The sequence below is a fragment of the Crocodylus siamensis genome, chromosome 1 (assembly GCF_052110815.1).
Source record: "Crocodylus siamensis isolate JL-2025a chromosome 1, ASM5211081v1, whole genome shotgun sequence".
Classification (NCBI taxonomy): domain Eukaryota; kingdom Metazoa; phylum Chordata; order Crocodylia; family Crocodylidae; genus Crocodylus; species Crocodylus siamensis.
The window spans coordinates 233,064,815-233,087,773 of NC_143395.1; the positions used below are offsets into that span (position 1 = coordinate 233,064,815).

General features: G+C 39.6%; 1 protein-coding gene across 1 annotated transcript in view; it reads left to right on the plus strand.

Annotated features, from left to right (window-relative positions):
• The first annotated feature begins 381 nt into the window (after window positions 1–381).
• The window catches only part of CD247 (CD247 molecule), an 80,499-nt gene continuing 57,921 nt past the window's right edge, over window positions 382–22,959 (plus strand). The window contains exon 1 of the mRNA XM_090059150.1: window positions 382–524. Coding sequence (XP_089915276.1) covers window positions 467–524 — 58 coding nt within the window. The 5' untranslated portion in view covers window positions 382–466. The remainder of the gene's footprint in view (window positions 525–22,959) is intronic.

Consider the following 22,959-nt stretch of genomic DNA (forward strand, 5'->3'; position numbering starts at 1 on the left):
GCCATATAGATGTCCAAGGAGTACTATTTTTATATCTTGCATTTTTTATCATCCAATTATGACTTACTATATATTGGGTATAGAGTTATACATCTCTTTTGAAGTGTGTGGGTGAATATCTTACCAGATGTACTTTGTAGGCCTCTCTTAGGAGTTCAGATGTTGCTGAATTAGAATTTCTGAGGATCTGTCAAAAAACTAATATATAAAAGAAAACCCCAAACATCAATACCAAGAATAGAAAACCCAAACCTCTAAAGCTTCCTGGTTGTAAGGCAAATGAAGAAGGAAGTGTGTGTTTCGGCTACATTGCCAGCAGGTGGACTCTGACAGATCTTATAGACCTCGCACTTCCTGTGGAGGCAGCCAGAAGAACAAAGCCAGTAGAGGTGCCTTTTCTCCTCATCGTCCCACTAGCAGCTAAATTGTGGCCTCTGGCCCCCCAATACAATCTAGGGGGAGCAAGATGAAGTGGAAAGGGATTGTTATCTCCGCCATCCTGCAGGCACAGCTCCCAATTACAGGTAAGGCAGGCTTTTCATATTTCAAGGACTTATTTTAAAACTCTTTTGAGGTGGAGAAAGAACACAATGTTTCTGTCAGATCCCCGCCCATCTGGCACCCGTAGAGTATCGCTATGTGAACCTCTACCATCCCTGTCCTCCTAATTATGACTAGTTATGCACTAGTTCAGAGCCGGGGCTGCAAGACTTGCCAAAAATGAGGTCTTTGCTATATAAAAAAAATCCTTTGGATGGTGGGGAGGGGAGAAGGAAGAACAGCAGCAGCTACCTGCAGTTGATAAGGCCTGCCTTTGTTGTGTCAGAACAAAAGACGTGACAGCTGAATATCATTTTGTAATTAAACAGCGTTTTTGAGCATCATCCCAACACCTCTCTCTCTTGTATTTAAGAAATAAAAAATTGATATGCTGAGTGAAGCCGCTTCCAATAAGCTGCCTGAGAGAGGCCTTTCATTTTGCTAGATACCGTTATTGGTGCATTCGTCTTAAGGGCCACTTGGGTGTTTGAGAAATGCCACACCCTAGCAGTTCAGAGGCTGCTGTCATGATATTAGGAGAAAAGTAGAGCCAGTTATTTCTCCTATCCCCCATCTTGTTACCTTTCTGTATCTTTGCCTTCAGCAGTCACAACTAATTACAGTGAGTAAAGTTTTCTTGACTTTTTGTACTTACTCCGTGGTTGTGTATGAATCAGTCCAGTTTGAGCTGACAGTGGAGTGAGTTTGGCATGTCTGAACTTCCACAAATTAACACTGAGATTAGTTTTATAAATCTGAATAGACTACAACAACAAGTGAATGTATGTGACAGATACAGCACTCTTATGAGAAGTTTTGAGGACCTCTACATATTTTCAAATATACAAAGTTTCTGATGGTTAGCGAAAAATCCAGCATGCTCGCTAACATGGTGGGATAAGCTCCAGTTAATTTGTGGATTTTTCACTACATTAGCGTTATCTACATTAAGTGTCCGCCCTTACATTTGTGTTACTATGCAAACAGTTGTGCCTATTATAATATTTATATGCATGCACATAAATTGCACTGTGTTCATAAGTAAATTTAAGTTGACTTCAATGAGTAGGAAAAGTGCTTTTCCCCAATCCTATATAGAATAATTTGAAAATGATGTTCCAAGGGGTGGCAATCTTATTTTTATAGATGCATGAAGATCTGGAAGCAACTTAAGGGTAGAAAGTGTCTGAAAAGGTCCTTTTCCTGATGATCCTCTTTCTTTTTTTTTCTTTTTTTAATAAATAGAATATCAATATTTAGCATGTTTCAAGTTCGTATTGTACTTTTCTTTTTAGCAAAAAAGCCATATTAAAGGAAATATATCAGGCAATGTAATAAAATCTGGACATTTCTTAAGCACTAGTCCTATCAAGACCTTTCTGTGGAACAATCTTGGGAATAGGCATACTCACAGGAAGAAACTATTTGAGAATAATACACAGCGCACCTAATTTTCATATACAGTTCCCATTGACTTAAATAGAGCTAGTTGTTTATGTATCTAAGGGCAGAGTTTTTGGCTGGATTTTGTAATATTAGATAAACCTTTTCAGTTTAGGATTAAATGCAGAGTTAGAGTAAGGATTCATTAAATCATTCTACTGATGTATTGATACACTAATAAAGATGGGAATTCCAAACCACTAATCTAGGTTAAATATTTTAACAGGCAAGTGAATTTCTAGGAACAGACTACAGATCCTAAATTAAGAGTCCCTACAGTTGAATTACATAGTGAATGTATGTTGAATACGCTGTTGGCATGTTCTTAGAGAGAAGTATGTCTTTATATAGAACAGGGTCACTGTAAGTCATGATGTGGAATTTTCAATGGCATATTACAATGTATTCAAACCATGGTGCTCAGGATTTTCAATTTACTTTATTATAATAAGGCTTGGTTTTCTCACAAACCACTGTAGGGAGATTTTTCTTCTTGTACAGCTAGTCCACCAAAAGGTGCTGGCTCCAGGAATGGTCCTTGTTGCTCTTGACAGCATTGAACTAAATGTGTGAAGCGATAGAACCCATTTTTAAAAGAATAATCCTAGAAGTGTATCAGGTCTACAAAATTCTGATTACAAATTCCAGATGTTGAGTGGTCAGTTCATGCCCACAAATTTGAAGGTGGTTGGCACTGGAGTTTGATGAATTACAGGGAGAGGAGCTGCTGCTGAAATTCAGACCCAGGTTCAAATTCTGATTTCGAAGAGGTCAGGAGTGCTTCTCTAGAGGGCCTAGTTCAGGTCTCTAAATGTTTCATTAGAGGGAATTTATCAAAGAAAATAAATGCACACTGACACTCTAAGCCGGGCCATTTTGTTTATTCTGCTATTTAGGGAAATTTAAAAGATATTTTTTCTACCTATAGTAAAAGGACCCCCCAAACAAAAAGCTCCCTGCAGTATTGCAGTAGCGATATGGCAGTGTTTGAGGCAATATTTTACAGCTAGTGCCTTTATTTTTCTGTAAGGGTGAACAGGTTAATTTGATATCCATGTGCAAGAGTTCTAAAAGGGCTCTCCTTCCCCGTTTTCCACTCTTCCTTGGATTCAGTCTCAAATCCTGTATTAAACATAACAAGGCACCAGACTATTTTTGCCAGCTTTGTCGAAGCTAGAATGTATCCACCCTTGATAGATGTTGCCTGAAGTCAACTCAGTATTTTGCCGTCCTGTGTAATCATCTCTTCTACCCATAGGATAACATGAGACCCAGGAGCTTTTGGCTAATCACCACACAGGCAACAGGAAGAAATGGGCAGGGTTGTGTTTTTAAGGTTCTTTTCTTCATTCCTTAGAAGTTTATCTAAAAGACCTGCATTAAAAAGAAAACACTTTACAACTATATACAGGATACTGAAACAAATGTAAAGGCTGACTATTTTTGGTTACCACTCCCCGCACTGTCTGTGCTGTCTTGGTCTACCAGAAAAATCTACAAGGGACTTAATTTTATAGTACTGTGCTTTTTTTTCTGTTCACAATGATTCATTAATAATTCATGACAAAAACTCAGAATTGGGAGGTTACTGTATCAGAGAAAATGCAGGCAAATGCAGCCTTTCTTTGTTAAGGGCCATTTGTTAAGCTTCAGCAGTGAAATGTTCTATTTCTTTAGTGATTGTTAATGTTATATGGCAAGTGCTTTCTATTAAAACACTTGTATGCTAAATTCCTAATGAGTGAGAGAACAGGTTAATGATCACACTCCTGCCTTTTGAGTGCTTCCTGTATGGAGAGGGTATTGAAAATGGAAGGAGCCTTCTGAAAATATATACTTTTCCATTATAAGTTTACCCTTGTTAGATTGTGTTATGGAAAGAGGGGCTGAGTCTTTGCCTCAGGAAAGCAATGGGAAATTTGGTAAGGACTTCAATAGGATTTAGTTAGTGGTTATAAATTCCTATAACATGCACTTTTGATGCCGGTTCTTTGTGGTATTCTCTTATATAATGTAACATATCCTTATACAACGCTTTGAAATAATATAAAAATTCCAAAATAGTTTTGAACCTCGAAAAATAGCATCTGAATTCTAATTAATTCCATGTTTAAACCAGTGATAATTTTACCATTCTTCCTAACTTGAAATTATAGTCCAAAAACTATTCCTCGGCCCCAACAATGAAACGGAAAATTGGTTCAGAACTTGGAGTTTTGTAGACCCATAAAATACATCAGTGAAGGAACAGAGGGGGATATATTAAATAAAGTATATAGTATATCTGCTCTACTAATACAGCACAGATAAAAGACATGAAATTTAAAAATAATAGAGTATTTTAGCTGCTAAAAACATCTGTTTTGTGTGTTCATATATGCGTATGTAAAATATTTCACTATTGTATAAACCTGACAATAATCATAAGCAACGTTAAAATTTTACTGATACTTTTTTATTGCTAAAAATAGTTTATGCTTTCCTTGAACCTTGGAGAAGCTGAGTTTTTACAGGCTTTTCTGATGTGCATTAATGTATTTCCTGACATTTAGAGACTAGCTTTGGCTATAGTTCTGTTAATTAAAATTCAATTCTTCCCCTTTTAAAAAGAAAAAGTACATGTAATTTGTACCCTTTAAGGGATGACCTTTAGAATCAACTTTTTCAAAGAGGGAGATAAAGGTATGTTATATGAAATTCAATATTGCCATATGCAACTGGTTAATATTGACATATACAAACTAGATATATGTGCTTTCAGATAGATTGTTGAGTTTTCAGTTCCTCATTCTGCAAATGCAAATATTTATTGAATGCACAACACCGGACAGTGGGTGTGTAAGTTTTTAACTGGGCACAGTGAATATGTGTGTCCTAGAGTGTTTGCAAGCAGTTTACAGAAATACTGTGGGTATACTTTCTCTCCTCTCCTTCAGCTGGTTAACTATTAACATAAAAAGAATCATAGCTGACTGCTAAACCTTTAAACGCATGTTCACGCATACGCACATATGCACATATATGTACACACACATATTGATGCCCGTGCAAGTTTCATTTTAATAAGAAGCTAAACTGATTTTAAACAATATATGCCTCAAATATTTTACCTCCTTGTAAAGTCCTAAGAAGAAACCACCCCACTCTGAAGCACGCTATGTTTTTTGTTTATGGTCTTTCCTCATAAGATAGGGTTTTTCCTTTGCATTCCAAACAATGGTGGTCAAATTGGAGAGAAAAATGTAACTAAAAAAAGTTACAGGGAAACTGAAAAAGCAGAGATGCTGCTACCTTCAATATTGGTTTTAGTATGTAAGAAGGATGACCTGAAAGTTTGTTAGTTGGACCAACTAGGTTGCAAAGCTCATTCAAATACTGTAGCGTAAAATAGTAAATCTTTTTTGTTAAATAAACATTATCTTGCTGAAATACTTCAGTTCTATCCATCTGGCTTTTTTTTTTTTTTTTAGAGAAAATAGCACTAACAGATTTGTGAAAATTGTAATTAAAAGGAAAAGCCACACAAGTAACTTTTTGCCCTTTGGAGGCTCAGATACTGTGAGGAGGTAGAGTATAAGAATTGAGTTAGAGATGAATAAAGATTGCAAAAGGAAGGATCTATCCGGTGATGATAAAAGTTACAGTAGAACAGAGCAGTTTGGTAGTGGGCTTTTACCAAGCCTCATGGTTTCATCACAAGTCTCCGTAATAATAATTGATTAATTATAAAGGTTTCAAAAACAGAAAGGAAGTAAAAACCTCACAAATTATTTTTAAAAATCATCTCCAGATTTTGTAATCCTTTAGGTAAGCAACACTGAAAATACATTCCTTGACTGGGAAATTATTGACAGGGAACCAAGGGAAAGGGAATTTCCATAGCTTCCCTCAGTACAAATACATTGCTGGAGTTTGTTTATTAGGACACACATTTTTTAATAGGAGTTGAGAAATAGTTGCTTTTAGCACTCCCGGTGAAATAGGCCACTTTCATGAGAGTGACAAAAAAATAATTCTGGAAAAGGTATATTTTACCAATGTTTTTAGGGCAAAACTCATTGCCAGTGTCTTCATTCTGGATTGGTTCCAAAATATGAATAGTTAAGAGGAACAAACAAACAAAATATTCCTGTTAGAAAGAACAGACGAAAAGAAACTATATTCATTCTGCAAAGAATGGGATAAAACACTGGTCAGTGGCATTCTAAGATGGTAACATTGTGAGATATTGAGTTATCTATATCGTGAGGATGTAGATATTGGATAGAGAACAGAATTGGGTGAACATTTAATCCTTGTTTTTAATAGTCAAATTCTGTAATAAATTTGTGACACCCATTTTGTATTCACTTGCCATTGGCATTAGAGAGAAGGAGTTTTACTGGTATGTGTTCATCAAACAAACCGTAAACCCTCTTGGGCAAATTGCCAATCCACTTAGGTGATAAGTTATTTAAATAACATGAATTTAGCTAGTGAATAGTGAGGACTGACAACAAGTTGTTCACAATCAATACTGTTAATATAACATTCTTTAAAAAAATAAAGACTTGAGAAAGCAAAAAGACAAGCTAAATTAATGAGGTCAATTGGCTTGCCAATTTTTTGCTCACTTCTTAGAAAAAAACATTTTTTTTAGCACAGATGGAACCTTATTTGAAAATTTTCAGCCATGTAAGATTTGTTACTGTTTCCCATCTCCCTTACTTTGGGATATATTTCTTAATGAAACTGACAAGATTTCTGATTCTGCTTTCTGATCTTCATGGATTTAATCTTATAGTCACCAGGAAATTAGCGCACACAGGTTAGAAAATATAGTAGGGTTGTGAAGACATAATATTTGTGTTGCACATACTCACATTTTGGAACGAGAGAGGTTTTTTTGCAGATAATCCCCAAAGGAGATCACTGCTGATATTGATTTTACGTGGAAGATGTTCAGATAATATGGGGATGGGCACAAAACCTTCAGACAGGTAGAGCTAGAGAGAGGGGAAAAAATGACTTTCCTACCTAAGATTTCCACTTTAGGTTTTTGATCTTTTGGTTTTTATTAGTATGTCAGTAACTATCCATTTCAAAATACAGTGGCTGCATGGCTCTAAAGGTCTGCCATTATAGTTGAGTCAAATTTCTCCTTCCAGAGTTTAAAATTCAGCTGTATATATTTGTTATGAACTGAAGCCTGCAGTATAAGATCTCAGCTCAGGTACCCAGTCTGTTTGGTTTTTTAAAAGACATCATGCAATCAAACCATCTAGCTATTTTTGAGTTATAATAGTCAAAACAAAATTAAGTTCTTTCGCTAGGGGGATTAATTTGCCAGGCTGGTACCTTTCAGTGGCACACAATTTGCTGAAAACATTTAAACAAGGATAATGCTGCATTGCACAAAAATGTGATTTCTTTTGTTGTAAATTGGTCCTTAAAAATTGCCCTTCTTATTACTGATTTTATGACTCAGCGCACTGTAATAAAACACCATCATATTTATGTGCTATGGAACTCAAGATATTTTTAAAAAATATGGACTGCATAGCCTCAGACAAATCACTAAGGGTCCCAATCAGATCCATCCAAGCAGATTTTTACAGCCACATGGAATTCCAGTGCTTGTCTGGGTACATACAAGGATTTGTCCTTGCACTTCTGATTACATGATTGGACATTACACATGCTCCCTGTTGTTCCTGATGTCTGTTTCCCAGTTTGCAACTTACTGAATAGAGTAATACTGGTGAACCTAAAGGGAATTTGTAGGGCTTAACTTACATATTTTTGTATGTAAAATATATATAAATATAAACTCTTTAAGTAGTTCAGGTGAAAGTTACTTTACAGAAGTGCGAGCACATTTTTTTTCATTTCTTTTGGTGCTGTTGCTTCTTACCTGAATAATTCTCAGGAACTGTATGAATCCCGACTATTTGCTTGGTCCACTTGTATTCCTCATTTAATTTGTCAGACGATCCAAATCATGGAGTCATAGGGTGTGTCTACATGTTGCCATATGGTGATGTGGCTACAGCGCCGTGCTTCCTTTTGGAAGTCCTAAAGCCCAGCATAGTAACTGCCTATACTGTGCTGTGCTTATAATGCATGGTTAGATTTCACTGCTATGTCACCCTAGTGGCATGCTAAAATGAGGGCATGCACTGCCACAGCAATGTAGCTGCTGATCATGTGTAGACCCACATGATTGCTATGTCGCCGTAGCGTGCCATACGGCAACGTAGCATGTTGCTACGTTGCTATAGGGTGGTGTGTATATGTGCCCAGAGAGTCATAGTAGGGCTGGAAGGGACCTCCAGAGATCATCTAGTACAGCCCCGTGTCTGAGGCAGGATCAGCTCTTTCCAAGCCATCCCATATTAGAAGTATCTGTTCTCTGATTATCAGTATGGACCAAAATCATTTGCTTGCTTGTTTGCTTCACCTGGTTTCCTAGTCACATGTTCTTTTCACTAGTAATGGTCCTTTTCTGATCATACTGGTTTCCAAACCATTGATTTCCTGTTAGAAATTTGTTAAGCCTTCATCAAGTAGAGAGAGACTTGTGCACATATTTTACTAAGGCTGGTCACATGAGTAAAGTTATGAATGTAAGCTAAGTCTTTGCAGATTCAGGCCCTCAAGCCAAAGGAGAAGTGCTGGTAAATTAAGCAAATCCACTGTTTATGAAAGTGCTTGCTCCAGTTCCCTTTTCCTGCAAAGGAGGGAATGCATGGTACCAACACTGGAGTCACAAGTTGCTTCATTTTTCACGTAATAATTTTTGGCTTATGCAGTTTAAAAGCAATGGTTTTTTAAATTTGCTTTTTAAATGGACACACATACCTGAACATTGTTATGAACGTGATCCTGCTAGGACCTGAGAAGACTGAGGGTCTGGTAGAACATGGTCTTTAGTTGGCAGCTGAAGCTGTGCTTTACTTTCAAAGTTAAGAGCAAAATAGCTTATTAAAGGTATCTTGAAAGAAAAATCAGTTCTCAGCAACCATTAGACTTAACTTCTACGTCCACTTCAGTTTAAAAGGGTTTTTTAATGGTGCTGGAGGGGGATTAAATGACATGTGTATATTTAAAGAAATATCCACTGCTTATATTACATCAAATAATAACTAATCCCAATCAAAGGCTTTTTCTAGTATGGCCTGATCCTATCTGCTTTTTCCAGTTTAGCAGCAAATCAATGGGGCTTTTTCCTTTTATACATGCACAGCAGAATGGCACTGGGAATATACTGAAAGTGGAAAAAACACCCACGACGCAATACAGAAGCTTGACTAGGGTGCACAAGTCAAAGCAAATAGTTTTGGATTGCAGCAGAACAGGGCAGTTCCAGTTCCAGCACAATAACTCGTACTTTTTTACATTCTTTAATAAGATAAATAAGGTTAGTTTCTAGAATTTGATTTTTCCTTCTTTTAAATCAGGTATAGTCTTACTGGAAACACCATCATCCTTGTTGCTCAGGATTTCAGAGGGCTTAGGAGCATTAAATGGTTTAGTTAACTGTTTCCCCAAGCAATTAGCAGTGGCATCTTAGTATGTGATCTACATCTCTAATAATGAATGCTTGTACTTTTGAAAGTATTGCCAACCCCAAACATTGAAGCAAGTATGAGTGAGACCACAGAAATTCATGGGATTGGCTTCAAGCTTTATGAAATCTTTAAAAATTAGGGTTCCTTATTTTCCTTCTTGTTTTTGAGTCTTTAGGGTGCACTTGGGTCACATTTTCAAGCTTGTCTGTACAACGATGATGGTTAGAAACTTACTTTCATAAAAAAGTGAAAGAAAAAATTCTTTCAAAACCACTTATTTCTGCAGTTGAGAGGGGGGCTTCAAGTTATGTTGCTTTGATCTCCTGCTTTAAAGCTAGAGATAACTAGAATTTATGTGAACTAGGAAGAACTGGGATTTTATGTCTCCTGCCTGTTCATGCAGTTAAATTAATCTCTTACTTCTAATAACCTTAGTTGTTATTTTACTACTTGCCTCAAGACTCAGCAGTGCTATATTTGTTGCTCCTGTTGTTAAGTACGCCTGCATTGGCTGAGGAGGAGTAGCAGGTTTTCAGGCTTGATACAATTCTGCTTTTTATAATTCTCTTAAGCAAGTTACAGATATGAACCTTCAGCTTTATCTTGTTGTAACATCTTTTCCAAGATGTTTTTTATCTGATTTTCTTTCTCTCAGCTGCAAAGAGATAGCAAACAGTTTTTCCCCCTTTCTCTGTTGTTCATTTTAGGTATCGAGCCACGCTGTTTGAAAGAAGTGACAGTTTAGTAACCTTGGCATTAGCTTTAAAATACAGGTAGGAGGGACCTGATTTTACCTACCCTGTGAAGCTTTTCATGATTTTGAAATTGTCCTGTTCTGCACTGGGATGAAACCAAAACATTTCAGTCTTTCAGAGGAAACACCAGAGACCTGTCTGCAAACAGCCACCAGCTTGAAAGTCAGATTAAAGCCCCTCAACTGCCTGACTAAAACTGTGCGCACCAAATCACAGGTGAGCAACTGGGCCTGTCAAGCTGGCTTTCTGTTGTTTTGACCAGAAATTGCACCCTGTATCTCATAAAAAGTTCCCAATGAACAACTTGTCAGAACTGGCAATAAAAGTTTTCCTTTTGACAAACTGGTATTTTCCTACAGAAATCTGTTTCATCAGAAAGTTCCCAACCTGTTCTAGTTTAAAACACAGTTCATAGGGTCATTTTGTTCTCCAAGGCTGATGAATTTAACATCACCCATTTTATTGTGCATTGTTCTTTTGGAAAAGAGTTATGGCAGTCTTGCATATTCTTCATATCTTTTTGATAAAAATAAGGGTGTTTTTTTCCCATTCAATGTCTTTGTCCAAAAAATTCACTTCCCACTCTTTGGAAGTAACTGCATTTCAGCAGATCTGAGTGGCCCAGCCAGATCCTTGAGTGTGGGACAATCTGCTGACTAGCAAACAGGGTATTTGCTGTTCTCTCTCTGGTATCTACAAAACACAAATAAGAACTCATATGATCAGCTGTTACTGGAACCTGATCCTACTGTTTCTGAAACCACAGTTTCTCATCCCTGACCACTTCAGCTCAGTTCTTTGGATTTTTGTCAGATGGGGCATCAGGCCCAGCTCTGGGCTCAATAGTGTGCAGAAATTTCAGGAGGCAGCAACATTGAACATGCTCAAGTGGTTTGCCATCTGATTTGTTCTTATGTCTCCCGGCACTGTAACCTGGCAATCCTGACAAACTTCAAAAGTCCAGGTTAGAGCAATAGACATTCTTTTAGAGAATCGTGGTGAGGGAATCAGAAGAAAGGGTTCAGATTCTGACTTTGCCATAGACTCGCTGTGTGCACTTGGGCAATTCACACTGGGTATGTTGACAAACACCATGCAATTTTGGGCTTGAGTACCAGCAGCAGTATAGCTGTGTTAGCAAGACCCTCCACCCAGACTAGTCTAGCTTGCTTATCAGTACGGCTAAGAGGCCTTTATGTAGCACTGCCCTTAGTATACTGCTTCTAGTACCTGAGCTAGTTCAGGTATCTCAGCAGGGCAGTGTACTCCAGAGACCCACTCTTAATTACTAAATATCTCAACTCTATATATGAGAAAGGGATAACACATCTTTTTGCCTCAGTTTATGATACCTCTACAATGCATTAATTGGAGCTTAGAGGCATACCCAAGCTAGCTAGCTCAGGTAGTGCTAGCCATGCAGCCATAGCAAGAGGGAGCTCAGCACAGACTAACCACCCAGTATTTGCCTAGCTTCTCAGATGGGTCTACACTGAACTTTACACGCTCCTGCAACTACACTGCTAGCAGTACCTAAGCTAGCCAGTTTAAAATTAGCTCAGGTGTGTATCTGCATGAGCCTCAGTCCCAGCTGTGGTTACACTGTCATGTACCCTTAAACTGCAGGGTTTTGGAAAAAGGAACAGTATCTCATTCTGTACTGTGGCGAGCTCTGTGGGGCCCTCATCTCATTTGGAGTTTTGAGGTAGTCCTGTAAAATGAGTCCAGCTGTAGCCTCCTCCTGGGTTTTCCTGTCTCAAATGCAGGCCAAGGCATTGCTCCAGGCTACTGTTAAATTGATGGGCAGGTAGGATTAGGACAATGTAGACTAAGTCCACAGAGGCGAAGCCCCAACTAAGCTTCCAAGCTTGTAAAATATTTAGCTCTTCTTTAGCATTTCTCTTCCATAGATAGATGCTTTACACAAGAATATAAATATCATTCTCCTCATTTTACATGTGAGGGAAAGTGAGGCACAGACTGGCCCATGGTCAAACACAGTTCAGTGGTAGAACTGGGAACAGATACCAGCTCTCCTATCTCCCATGCTGCTGCTTAAGTCACTGGACTATGCTTCCCTCCTACATGAACGTATGTATTTGTTCTGACTCTCAGTGGTTTAGACTGGGAGATGCCCTGCCTGACCAACTACATTGCCATTGCCTGCTTAGGCTATAAAAGTCCCATAAATTATTTTTCTTTTCCCCCTACCCCACCTATTATGTCAGTGATTAAGATAGATGTCATATGCATGCATGCATGCATGCATATGAGATACAGGTGTGTCAGTGGATAAGGGTGAGCAGATGTGTGCTCTGTCAGTAATTAGGGATGAAGAGAGTAAGGGGTGCAGAACAGCAAAGCTGTTGAGAGGAGAAGTTGTTTTATAGTACTGTAAAAGGAAAGAGTGAGCATACTGAAGTGGAGAAGTAAAAGAAGGAGAAAAAGAAAATTGACAGAATGTAGAGGAAGAAAGGGAGATCCCCAATATCTATTGCAAAATTAAGAAGAAGAGCTTGGGAAGAAAAAAGGGAGAAGGAAGTGCATATCTAAAAAGTAAGTGGTAAAAGTTTTTAAAGAACTTCTACAGTGAGCCTGCTGCTCAACTGTTACAATTAACTAAAAGTAACTAATGTCAACTAATGTCAACATTAGGGTATTTAGAAGTGATAAGACTGTCTATTGAATTGCTCCTGAATCTGTCTTGCCACTTCCTTCAAAATTTGAACCATCTAAAGATGTTGCCTTGGCTGCTTGTATCAATGGCTGGGATGAGCTACCAGTGTTTGCCAGTCTGACCCTGATAGGCTTAGTATTTTGCTTGTAGAATATTTTGGGTTAAAGTTTTTATCTAAATGTAAGAAGTTGTTGGTGCAATTCCAATAACGGGCATGACAAACAATGTACCAAATAAATTTTAAAAATGCCCTGGTGAGCCTCATTTTAAAAACTCAAAATGTCTTTTAACTGAAGGCTTAAATGCTGGAATTCCTTAGCCTAACTGTAATGAGTATGACATCAGTGACAGCTTAATTTGAAAATGCTTGGAAGTATGTAGAACAAAGTTCTCCTCTCCAGAACAGTATGTGATTGACCAACGAGAGCTTGTTCTGCAGTTGTAATCTAGTTTGCTCCTGCAGCTTCACATCAATTTAGATTTAATTAATATGATACTCCTAATAAACATCTGCCACTTTCTATAATTTGCTGTGAAATATTTGATTACCCTTTCTCCTTTGTAATCATGAATATTCTCTAAAGGACATTTTAATGCTTTTTATTCTGCCTGGTTAGAAAATAAATCTTGAAATATCAGAAAAAATGAATATGAATAGAGACTTTCTACTTTGCATAGTCGTTTTTATTAGTGTTTCAGACACTTAAACTTTGGGGCTATTGTCTCTTAATTAAACTGGTCTGTTTGAGTGAATTTCAGGTAGTCCTCAAGATTCTTTTTGTCCTTGCCTGACAGAGGGTTCTTTTGGTCCTTGCCTCTGCCCAAAACATTTTGAGACTTATTATGAAAGTAGTGTAGTTCCTTGTGAAAGCAAAGAACTGGAAGTCAGGGCTCCAAATTTGTTTGGTTTTTTTCATCCCTGCCCTTGACTTGTGTGACCATGAATAAATCACAGAACTGCACATGTGAGAGAGTTTTGCTAGGTTAATGTCTGTGGTCCACTCAAGACCATATCCCCACAGTACCAAGTGATCTATAAGAAAACAGACTAACTCTAAATTGCCTAACAAATTTTTTGAGACTTGCAAATAATACAGAGGGAAGGCCAGTGCTCCTGGACCTGAAGCATCTGCAATCTATTGGCAATTTATTTACCTGTAAACTAACAGTATTTGCCTAATTTGGAAAGGTGGGTTTGGAAATCCATAACTATAACACGCTTTTGAGACCCTCCAATGAAATGTAATGCACCAGTGGGAAAGAAAAACATTGTCATTGCTTAGTTTGCTGCCACATCCATAATACCTTGCTGGTTACAAGACAGTGTAGTCTGCATTGAGGAAGTGAGGCCATCACAACAGGTGTAGCTGAACAGATGGGAAAATGTGCTTGACCTAATGATGAGTGTCTTGCATTCAAAAGCTTGTCTGACTCTATGCCAGCTATGCAGTTGGTCTAATAAAAGATATCATCCTAAAAAATTCTTGACTCCCATATAAATCATGGACTATCATGGCTACGGCATCACTCTAAAACTACCAAAAAAGGTTATCTTAACTAAAGCTTTACATACATTGCTATTTCAACTGATGCAAAAAATGTGTGCCCCCCTCTCCTCCCTTATTTCCTGCTGATTCCTTCCTTCCTTCCTACCTACCAGATAGGTAGGTCCTGGCTGGCAGGGGCCTCCTTCATGCATTAACTATTAAGCAGGCATGAAGGCAGTGACTTCCACTGGGGCTTGACTGCAGTTCATCTGTTTAAAGTATACAGCTTCTGTTACCACAGGCGTAGAAACAGAGTATTCCAGACTTGAACTCTAGGGTCTTTGGCTTCTCAGAAATAAGGTAGCCTTAGCAGAGATACACTTCATCAAAATCTTGTTCACAGTGTTTTGCTTATGCGGGGTTTAACTGTGTCATGACTCAAACAAGTTCCATGCATTGAGCATGTTCCATTATCTGCTCAGTATATGACAGGCAAAGCAGGTTGTGGCATTTACAGAAAACTACTTGGAACTTATTTTTCTTCCTGTTGGGTGTTTCAGTCCTGAGACTTAAGGCCATGAGAAGAAATAATCACTTATTTTTGGAAGAGAACCCCACAGGCAAACATAATTTAAATTAAATTTACTGACAGCATATCAAAACTCTACCTCTGAAACCACTGTGTGCATGCAATTAAAAGGTCAGTCATTTCTACATGTGTGTAAAAGACTGTGAGAGGGTAGGGTATGATTTCGCTCTACAGGGAAGGAGGGAGAAAAGCTATTTTAACTAAAGGACAACGTTGGCACAAAAACAACTGGACATAAACTAGCAATAAATCAGGAGGGGGCATCTAAACATCAGAATGGTAAGGTTTTGGAACAGCTGTTCAAAAAAGAGGCAGCAAATAACTGAAGTGATGGAGCTTGTTCAGGCTATGAAAGTGCTTATATGACATAGTTGCCTGTGATAGCAGGGGATGGGACTTGATAGCCTTGGTTCTTTTCAGTCCTTTGTTACTACAGGTATATCTGGGAGGTATACGTGAACGCACAGTCACTTGACCATGCATGTCAAAGGTATGCCTATGCTGTGTAATGGAGTGCATCCATACAAATGCACATGAAACTGAACTTACCTAATTGCACATACAAGTGCACACGCAAATGTGCACAGACACTATATGTTCAGGCAAGCACACATGCCACTGTAAATCTATGTAAACAAGTGAACATGGTCACATTTGAAGGTACATCTCATGCATGGACATGTAAGTACATTAAGGGGCAAATCCCCTTTCATTCTCTCTGTAGAATGCTACAATTTAAAAGAATTGACTGGGAACCAGAATACTTTTTTAGCAAGCCCTTGTACATCTCACATGTATGTCCTTGGTAAAATGATAAATATCTGTTGGCACCCTTCCATCTGATACAAGGCAGCTTTTCTCTCTGGAACGTTGGAGTCCCAGCTATTGCATGCTGCTTCAAGCACGCTGGAAGATGTAGCAGAGCATGGTGAGGAAGTGTCCTTAGCTGATGGCAGGAAGATTGGGCCAAAGTTTCTTTCTTGGCTCCTGGGTCAGAAGCAGAAAGCTGCTGACACCACTTCCTCCATTCTTTGTCTGCTTTTCTCCCCATTCAGAAGTCCTGTCTCCACTGAGTCCTTTCAGAGGGAGCAGATGCTACTGTGCTTCTCCATTTATGGAGTAGCTGCCTTCTCAGTAGTAGGAGGTGTCAAGTGATAGAACCTTCACTCCCATCCATTGCAAAGAAGAGACAGGTGGCCACAGAATCTTCATCCATCCATTGCAGACCTAATATTGCAAATCCCTGACACTTACATACCTATGACACTCACCCCCACATACTGTACTGCTTCTAAATTTCTACAACTCATTTATTTCCCACTGTTCCATCCAATCCATCTATTTTAGAATATGCAGCATCTACCTACTAGATTCAGGTCATCTCCAATTCACTTCTGCTTTTAAACAGGTTACATCAACTTCTCACATCTGATCTTCTGTACACACATCAGATTTGTATGTTCCCCACCCACTTTTGCACTGTAAGAGAGATGCCACAAACTTTGTGTTACTATTTATTTTCTCTTATTGTCTACAAATGCTGTCTGTCTATTCCTACCTGCAAAGCCCAGACTACCTTATTTGTTCTTTCTGTATAAGCAAGCAATACCTCTAGCCTTACTTAATCTTTCAATATGATTCTAAGATCACCTGACCCATATATAATCAGATATTCACTTTAATTTTGTCCACTCTAGAAATATTAGCTGTAGATCATTGCAATATGGAAGCTAACTGGAAAATTACCTTGCCTATTTTATGTAAGTTCTATACAGATCTAATGTGCAAATACTTTCAGTAAAAATGTAAAAGTTTAGGAAAGTATTGAAATATATGTTTATGGTATAAGAATCACTTATAGATCTGGTGCAAAATACAAAGTTCTCTGCACACAGTAACCCACATTTGGGTAAGTCATGTTTGGTCAATAATCATGATAATGGACAACAATAGTTTGTCCAGATCTATAAAACAAATTTCAGCCCCCGGACAACTAACATGAAAGTTGAAAAATGTGTTCAAATGCACAGAGATTTGTAAGGCAGATCAGATGGTTACAGTGGCTGTGTCCACATGAGATGCTTACTGCACAGTAGCTCATTTTGGCCCAGGAATATAAACTGGGCTGCAGTTTGCTGCAGCAAGGAAGGAGGAAACAGGCTGAGAGGCTACTCTGGTCAGAGTTCAGGAGGTAAGGGCAGGGGCTATGAGAAGGAGGTGACACTTGTCCTGGGTAAGATGTAAAACTGCACCCTGCTAGTGAAGGGTGATCTGGTGGGGCTCCCAGGAAATGCCAGGCCAGTTACCTCCCCAGTGAATGGCGAGGAGGGGCACCTTAATAACCCCAGCCCCACGTCCCTGGTGGTTCTAGCGAGCAGGGGGAGCACAGGGTTTGGTTAAGGAGCCCTGAGGCAGAGCCCAGGTGGAGAAGGGACCTGGGGATGCACCCAGGTGGCAGAGCATAGCCTGGGGGGTGCAAGCGAGACCCCATGTGAGAGGTGCAATGGTTAGCAAGACCCTGTGTGAGAGGGGTGATGAACAGAGCAGCCCCGGGAGTGTGGGTGAGTGAGGAGGCCCAGTGGAGGCATAGTGACCTGGCGAGGGGCTAGGAGTGAAATAGGCCTGCAGTCATACAATTGCTCAGTCAACACTCAGGTGAGGGTAGTGGGAGATAGTCAGCCCCAGCCTGTTGGGTGAGGTGAGAAGAGCTAAGCCCAAGCCAGGTGAGGCTGGGTGGGATGAGTGTGGCCACAGAGAGAGGGCAGTATTAAAAAAGCTGGGTGAGAGCCGGAGGAGTGAGATCATGTGAGTGGCCCTCCTGGACTGTAGAAGAGAAATACAACTGTGTGCCCAGTTTGCTGTGGCCAGAGGAGTAACATCAGAGAAACATCTGTGAGGCATGGGACCCATGGAGGCAAGGTCAGAGTGGGTATGAGGCCCTTGTCAGCAGAACGAGTAATGGGTAGCCTCCTGTCTTAGTAACAACTCTCATTTTTCCATCAAGGCATGGCAGGAGAGTGAAGCAGGCGGTTACCCCAGGAACAGAGTGGCTGGTGGAGACCTGATGAGGAGGCCACCCTGTTACACCCACATCTCTGATTCAGAGTAAGGGAACATCTGAAAGTGAAAACACCAAACAATATGTTCCTTTCTGGGAACTACTCCCACTTTTTCTTTTAATACTTTCTAATTTGCTGTCCTTGTCCTTTTACCCAAAATAGTTGATTGATTGGCTTTGTATATCCTGGTCCCTGGGCTCAGGCAGCTATTTTTTAATGATAAAGGAGTTTTGTGATATATTAAAGAGAAAAGTAGCTAGTCAGTCAATGCCTCTGCTATTTTAGAAAGTTTAAACACAGAGCAGGGAAAGCCGCAATTAGAGCGCTTAGGGCATAAGCTATCTGGGGTAGAAAGACAAAGGAAAAACCATCGCACATATCTGCCAAGGCTAGATGCAGAGGTGTTTAAGTCATCACCAGGTTTAAACATAGGTCCGGCTAGGAGCTTCTTGTAGTAGGATTGTAATGTAGCCAAGATGATCCAGGAAATATGGAAGAAGCAAGGGTTTTTTTTTTTATTGAACTAAGTGTATCGTTGGGCACTTTGTGCTTGAAAGCTCGTCTAACATCTTTCCCAAGTATACAGTTGGTCCAATAAAGATATCACCAAAAAGTCTTGCTTCCAGCACCTTGTAGCATTGCTTCACTAATAGTGGAATTTTTTGTTTATGGAAGGGTGGAGGGGGGTTGTTTTTTTTTTAATCTGGTCAGTTTAGAATTCTAATATTATAAAAGCCTTTGTCTGTCCATAACGCTTATTTGCACTCAGGTTGGTTGTCTGAAACCTTCTCCCGGGAAGCTGCGGTGACTGCGTGGGAGGGTGGGGCAAGACCATCCCCCCTCCCCACTCGTTGGAGGTGGCAGCAGCAGGTGGAGTGGCCCCAGACTGCAAGTGGTGGTGGTGGAGCAGGCCTGGGCAGCAGGGGAGGGGCAGGGAGTGGGACCAAACACAAAATGGCAGGGGCAGAGAGGGAACAGGCCCAGATAGGGGTGTGGACATGGGGCTCCTTCCCTACCCCGCCCCCCACCCTGGTTATTCTTGACGTGCAACTTACTAGTATTATTAGAATTATGTACTCTCTGGGTTCATCTCTATGAGATGCTAAATGCGCAGTAGCCTAATTTACTGCGCATTAGCGCATCATGGCAAAAGCCGTGATATTGTGCTAATATACAGTAGACTAATTCTACTGTGCATTAGTGTCACTTGAAAGATGCGCATATGTTATTACAGGTACTGTACTTAATGTGTAGTAACCATGATGTATTAATGCATGTTTAGATGTGCCCTCTGATGACCTTGTGAACCTAAATTCTGCAGCAAAGTCTTCAATTTCTGTATTGTAATGAAGTTGAAACCTGCAGTTTAATACTATAGTATTGCCTGCAGCAGCTTGAATTAAATGCACACCTGAATTTGTTTCACTGAAGTCAAAATGTAAAAGATTTATGGATGTATAGTTTTCAGTATTGTGGATATCAGCTTCAAATCTCAGTATTGGAATTTTGCTGGCCCTCAATTTTCCATTTTTTGTCATGCTGCATAATTTTGGTTGATGACCATGCTGTTTGGTAGAGGTGTGTTCTCAGAGGGTCCGGGGAAGAACCCTTGCTTATAGATGAGCTAACTGTGCCATATCCCTTCTAGCTAACATATTAGAACTATCTAGCTGAACAAAGCTGCAACCTTCCTGGAAACTCTCCCAATGGTGCCACTTCAATAATACTGGCAATGATGAGCTTCTGCTGTGTTATCTAGTCATGATGGGAAAGGTCCTGACAACATGGTAACTAGCATGGTGGTGACTGACTTATCCCCCTCTTTCTGGCATTTTTAGCACCTCTGGAAAGCAGTGCTACTGTAGTAGTAACCAATCGGAGATTTTTAGAGAACCTTAGTGTAGACAAGCTTTAAATCTGACCAGGGACAGAGAAAAGCCTTGTTTACATTGTAACTGTGTGTGCCAGCAGGGCTGATTTTGATCAAAACATGGCTTAGTTTTGCAGGGTTAGTTGGACTGATCCATGTGTTAACCATGCTCTTGACTTCAGATAGGCTATAAAACATGGCTTGGCATCTATGCTGTAAGAATTAACTGTTCTAGTGGAGGGTTTAGAAACTAACAGCTTGTGATCAAGTTTCCTTCTTTCCCTCATAACACCATCTTGGGTCTTCTATGATGTGGTGTTTGCTACTTATTATTTTGCAATAATCTAGTGACCTCCTTTCCAAGAACTCAAGAGTGCTTTGAAAGCATTAATTGGCTCTCACAAAACTTCTGTGAAGTAGAGATGTATTAGCTGGGTAGCCGAGAACAAAACGAGACTGTCACAGAGTCAGAAATAGAATAGTCATCTGCTCTAACCTTGGAGAACTGGACATTCTTGATTCAGACGATCAGTGTGGAGGGTTAGGTTGAGACTGGTGATAAACCTTTTTTCTTTTTTTCAAACATAAACTTCAGGTCCCTTGCTTAAAACTTTATCCAAAGCAGTGGTATAAAGAGGGGAGAAGCTGTTGCTTTTAGCAACTGTTTTTGTGAACCAACTATAATATAAACCTGTGCTATAACTGGAGTGCCACAAAGCAGTCTGCTGCACCAGGGAAGAAAGAGACCAGGAGGTGCAATACAGTGCTGAAGCACATAGTAGATGAATAGTGAGATACTGTAAGTACAGTTCAAACCACAAACTCAGAAAAAAATACACCAGCCAAGGCAAAATCTGGTGGTGAATGGCTTAAATGCAAAGGAGATGTTTCACACAGCACACACACAGCTTGACAACAGGGAAGAAATGATGTGCATCTCAGAATGAGATATTTCGGTGAATTACTGCTGGGAGGTGCCCAAGAGTATGGTTCAGATCTCTGTAAGTGCTTCAAGGTCTGTTGTGTTTATAACAATATTGCTGCTGAATCTGTGCAAATGGCTGAGACCATTTATTTTTTCCTGAGGAGGCCTGGGGGCCATTTTGTAATTCAGAAATTACATGTATTTATGCAAATTTGTAATACTATTGAAAAAAAAAAATTTTAAACTTGAATTTGGGACTTATTGAATGAAAATGGTTTCCAGTTCTCAATATAGGAGCAGCCAACCAACCATAAAAATGTGATATGGATGGTTGTTTTCGGAATTCAGCCATTTAAGGAAATCACAGCAGTGTAAACATTTTATTTTTTTCTCTCCTCTACCTGTACAAGACTTGCACTTTTACTGTGGGCCTTTCATATAGCTCTGCTGCTCAGAAGTAAAACTGCTGTGAATAATGCATGCCTGTGTTTTTGTTGTTGGGGGGGGCGGGGCTGGTTTTTTTTTTTTGTTTTGTTTTTTGGGGTTTTTTTACATGAGCAATCTCATTTAAGCTAGTGGATTTACCTGCATGTATATATATAGCCAATGTTAGTGCTTTAAGCATCTATAGGTTTGGGATCTAGAGGCATATTTGAAAAAGTAACCAACCTTGCATAAGATTCAAGTGAGAGTCTGTTTTTTTTGTAGGGAGGATCTTTGTGTTTTGGGCACTATTCAGCAGTAATAAAATAACACATCCTCCAGGCTCAGGCACATCAGATGGATTTATTCAGATGCCACGTGAGTGGATTTTCTAAAAACTCATTGAATAAACTCTGCTTTTCTGGATGCTATGTGGTTCATGGGAGCCTATTAGAGGTTGCCTGTTTTTGGCTTTTACTGACTTGTGAGTCTGTTTTGGGATATACTCTTTGATAAGAGGTGTTCAAAAGGAGGCTGGACAGGCACCTTGTTGAGCTTGTCTGAGCCCAATAACTTCCTGCCCATGGCAGGGGATTGGCCTTGATGATCTTACAGGTCCCTTCTGGTCCTTAAATTCTATCATTCTCTGATAAGAGCCTAAAATCCAGAAACAGTCAGTGGTGTTTGGAGCTGAATTTAAGATGCATTGCATTATACATTCTCAAACAATGCAAATCATCTGCTCTAAATTAGGCTTCTTTAAAAAGTCTTCAGGCTCCAGGATGACTTGGCCTCCTGATGAGTTACAAGAGTGAGAAGATAAAGGAACAAAGGTAATGTTGGGGAGAAGCAATTATTAAGAGAGAAGAACCACTGAAGTCCTTGGTATTGAAAGTGAAAGCAATAGATTGCAAACTGGAGAAAGGTCAAGGACAACAGAGAACAAATACCAAGACTTGGCAAGGAAGTTGTCATTGGAAATGTTGATGCTGGTGGTTTCAATGGAATGGAGTTGGGAAGCCAGAACAGTGGAGATCTGTGGCAACATTTAAAGGAATGGAAATTAGAGCAGTGGTTGTAAATTACTTGTCTGAGACCTCTGAAGGTGGTGTACTAGTCAAACATACTGTTTGAGTTGCAGGTGGACTCTTTTCTTGTGGGTGGAGGGCAATAGCTGGAAAAGAGGCAGAAATAAGACAAATAACTGGGAAGAGGCAAATCAAAAAGGGAAGGTGTCAAGAGCTCCGGTGAAAGTTAAACGCAGCTCCTCAGACAGCAACTGGGAGTAAAGAAAGAAAGGAGATACTGTAGAAATACTCTTTGAATTGGATACAAGGCTGTAGTAAGAGACACTAATAACTAGAAATTGAATCCTGCTTTGTCATGAGATGGCCAAAGTTAGGTGGGAAATTGTGACTTTGAGGCAATGGCCTTTTGGTCAAACCATTCTGTCAGGTCAGAGTGGTCTGTCCATGGGGATCCAGGCTCTCTAATCCCAGAAACTCTGTAGGAAATGACCTAGGTCTTGAGTTGTCCGTGGTGTGTTGCGGCATTTAATAAAAGCACAACCATCCCCATGGCAGCAGTGCGTTCTCATTAGACACTGGCCATCTGCACCCCCACCCCAACTAGGAAGTAGAA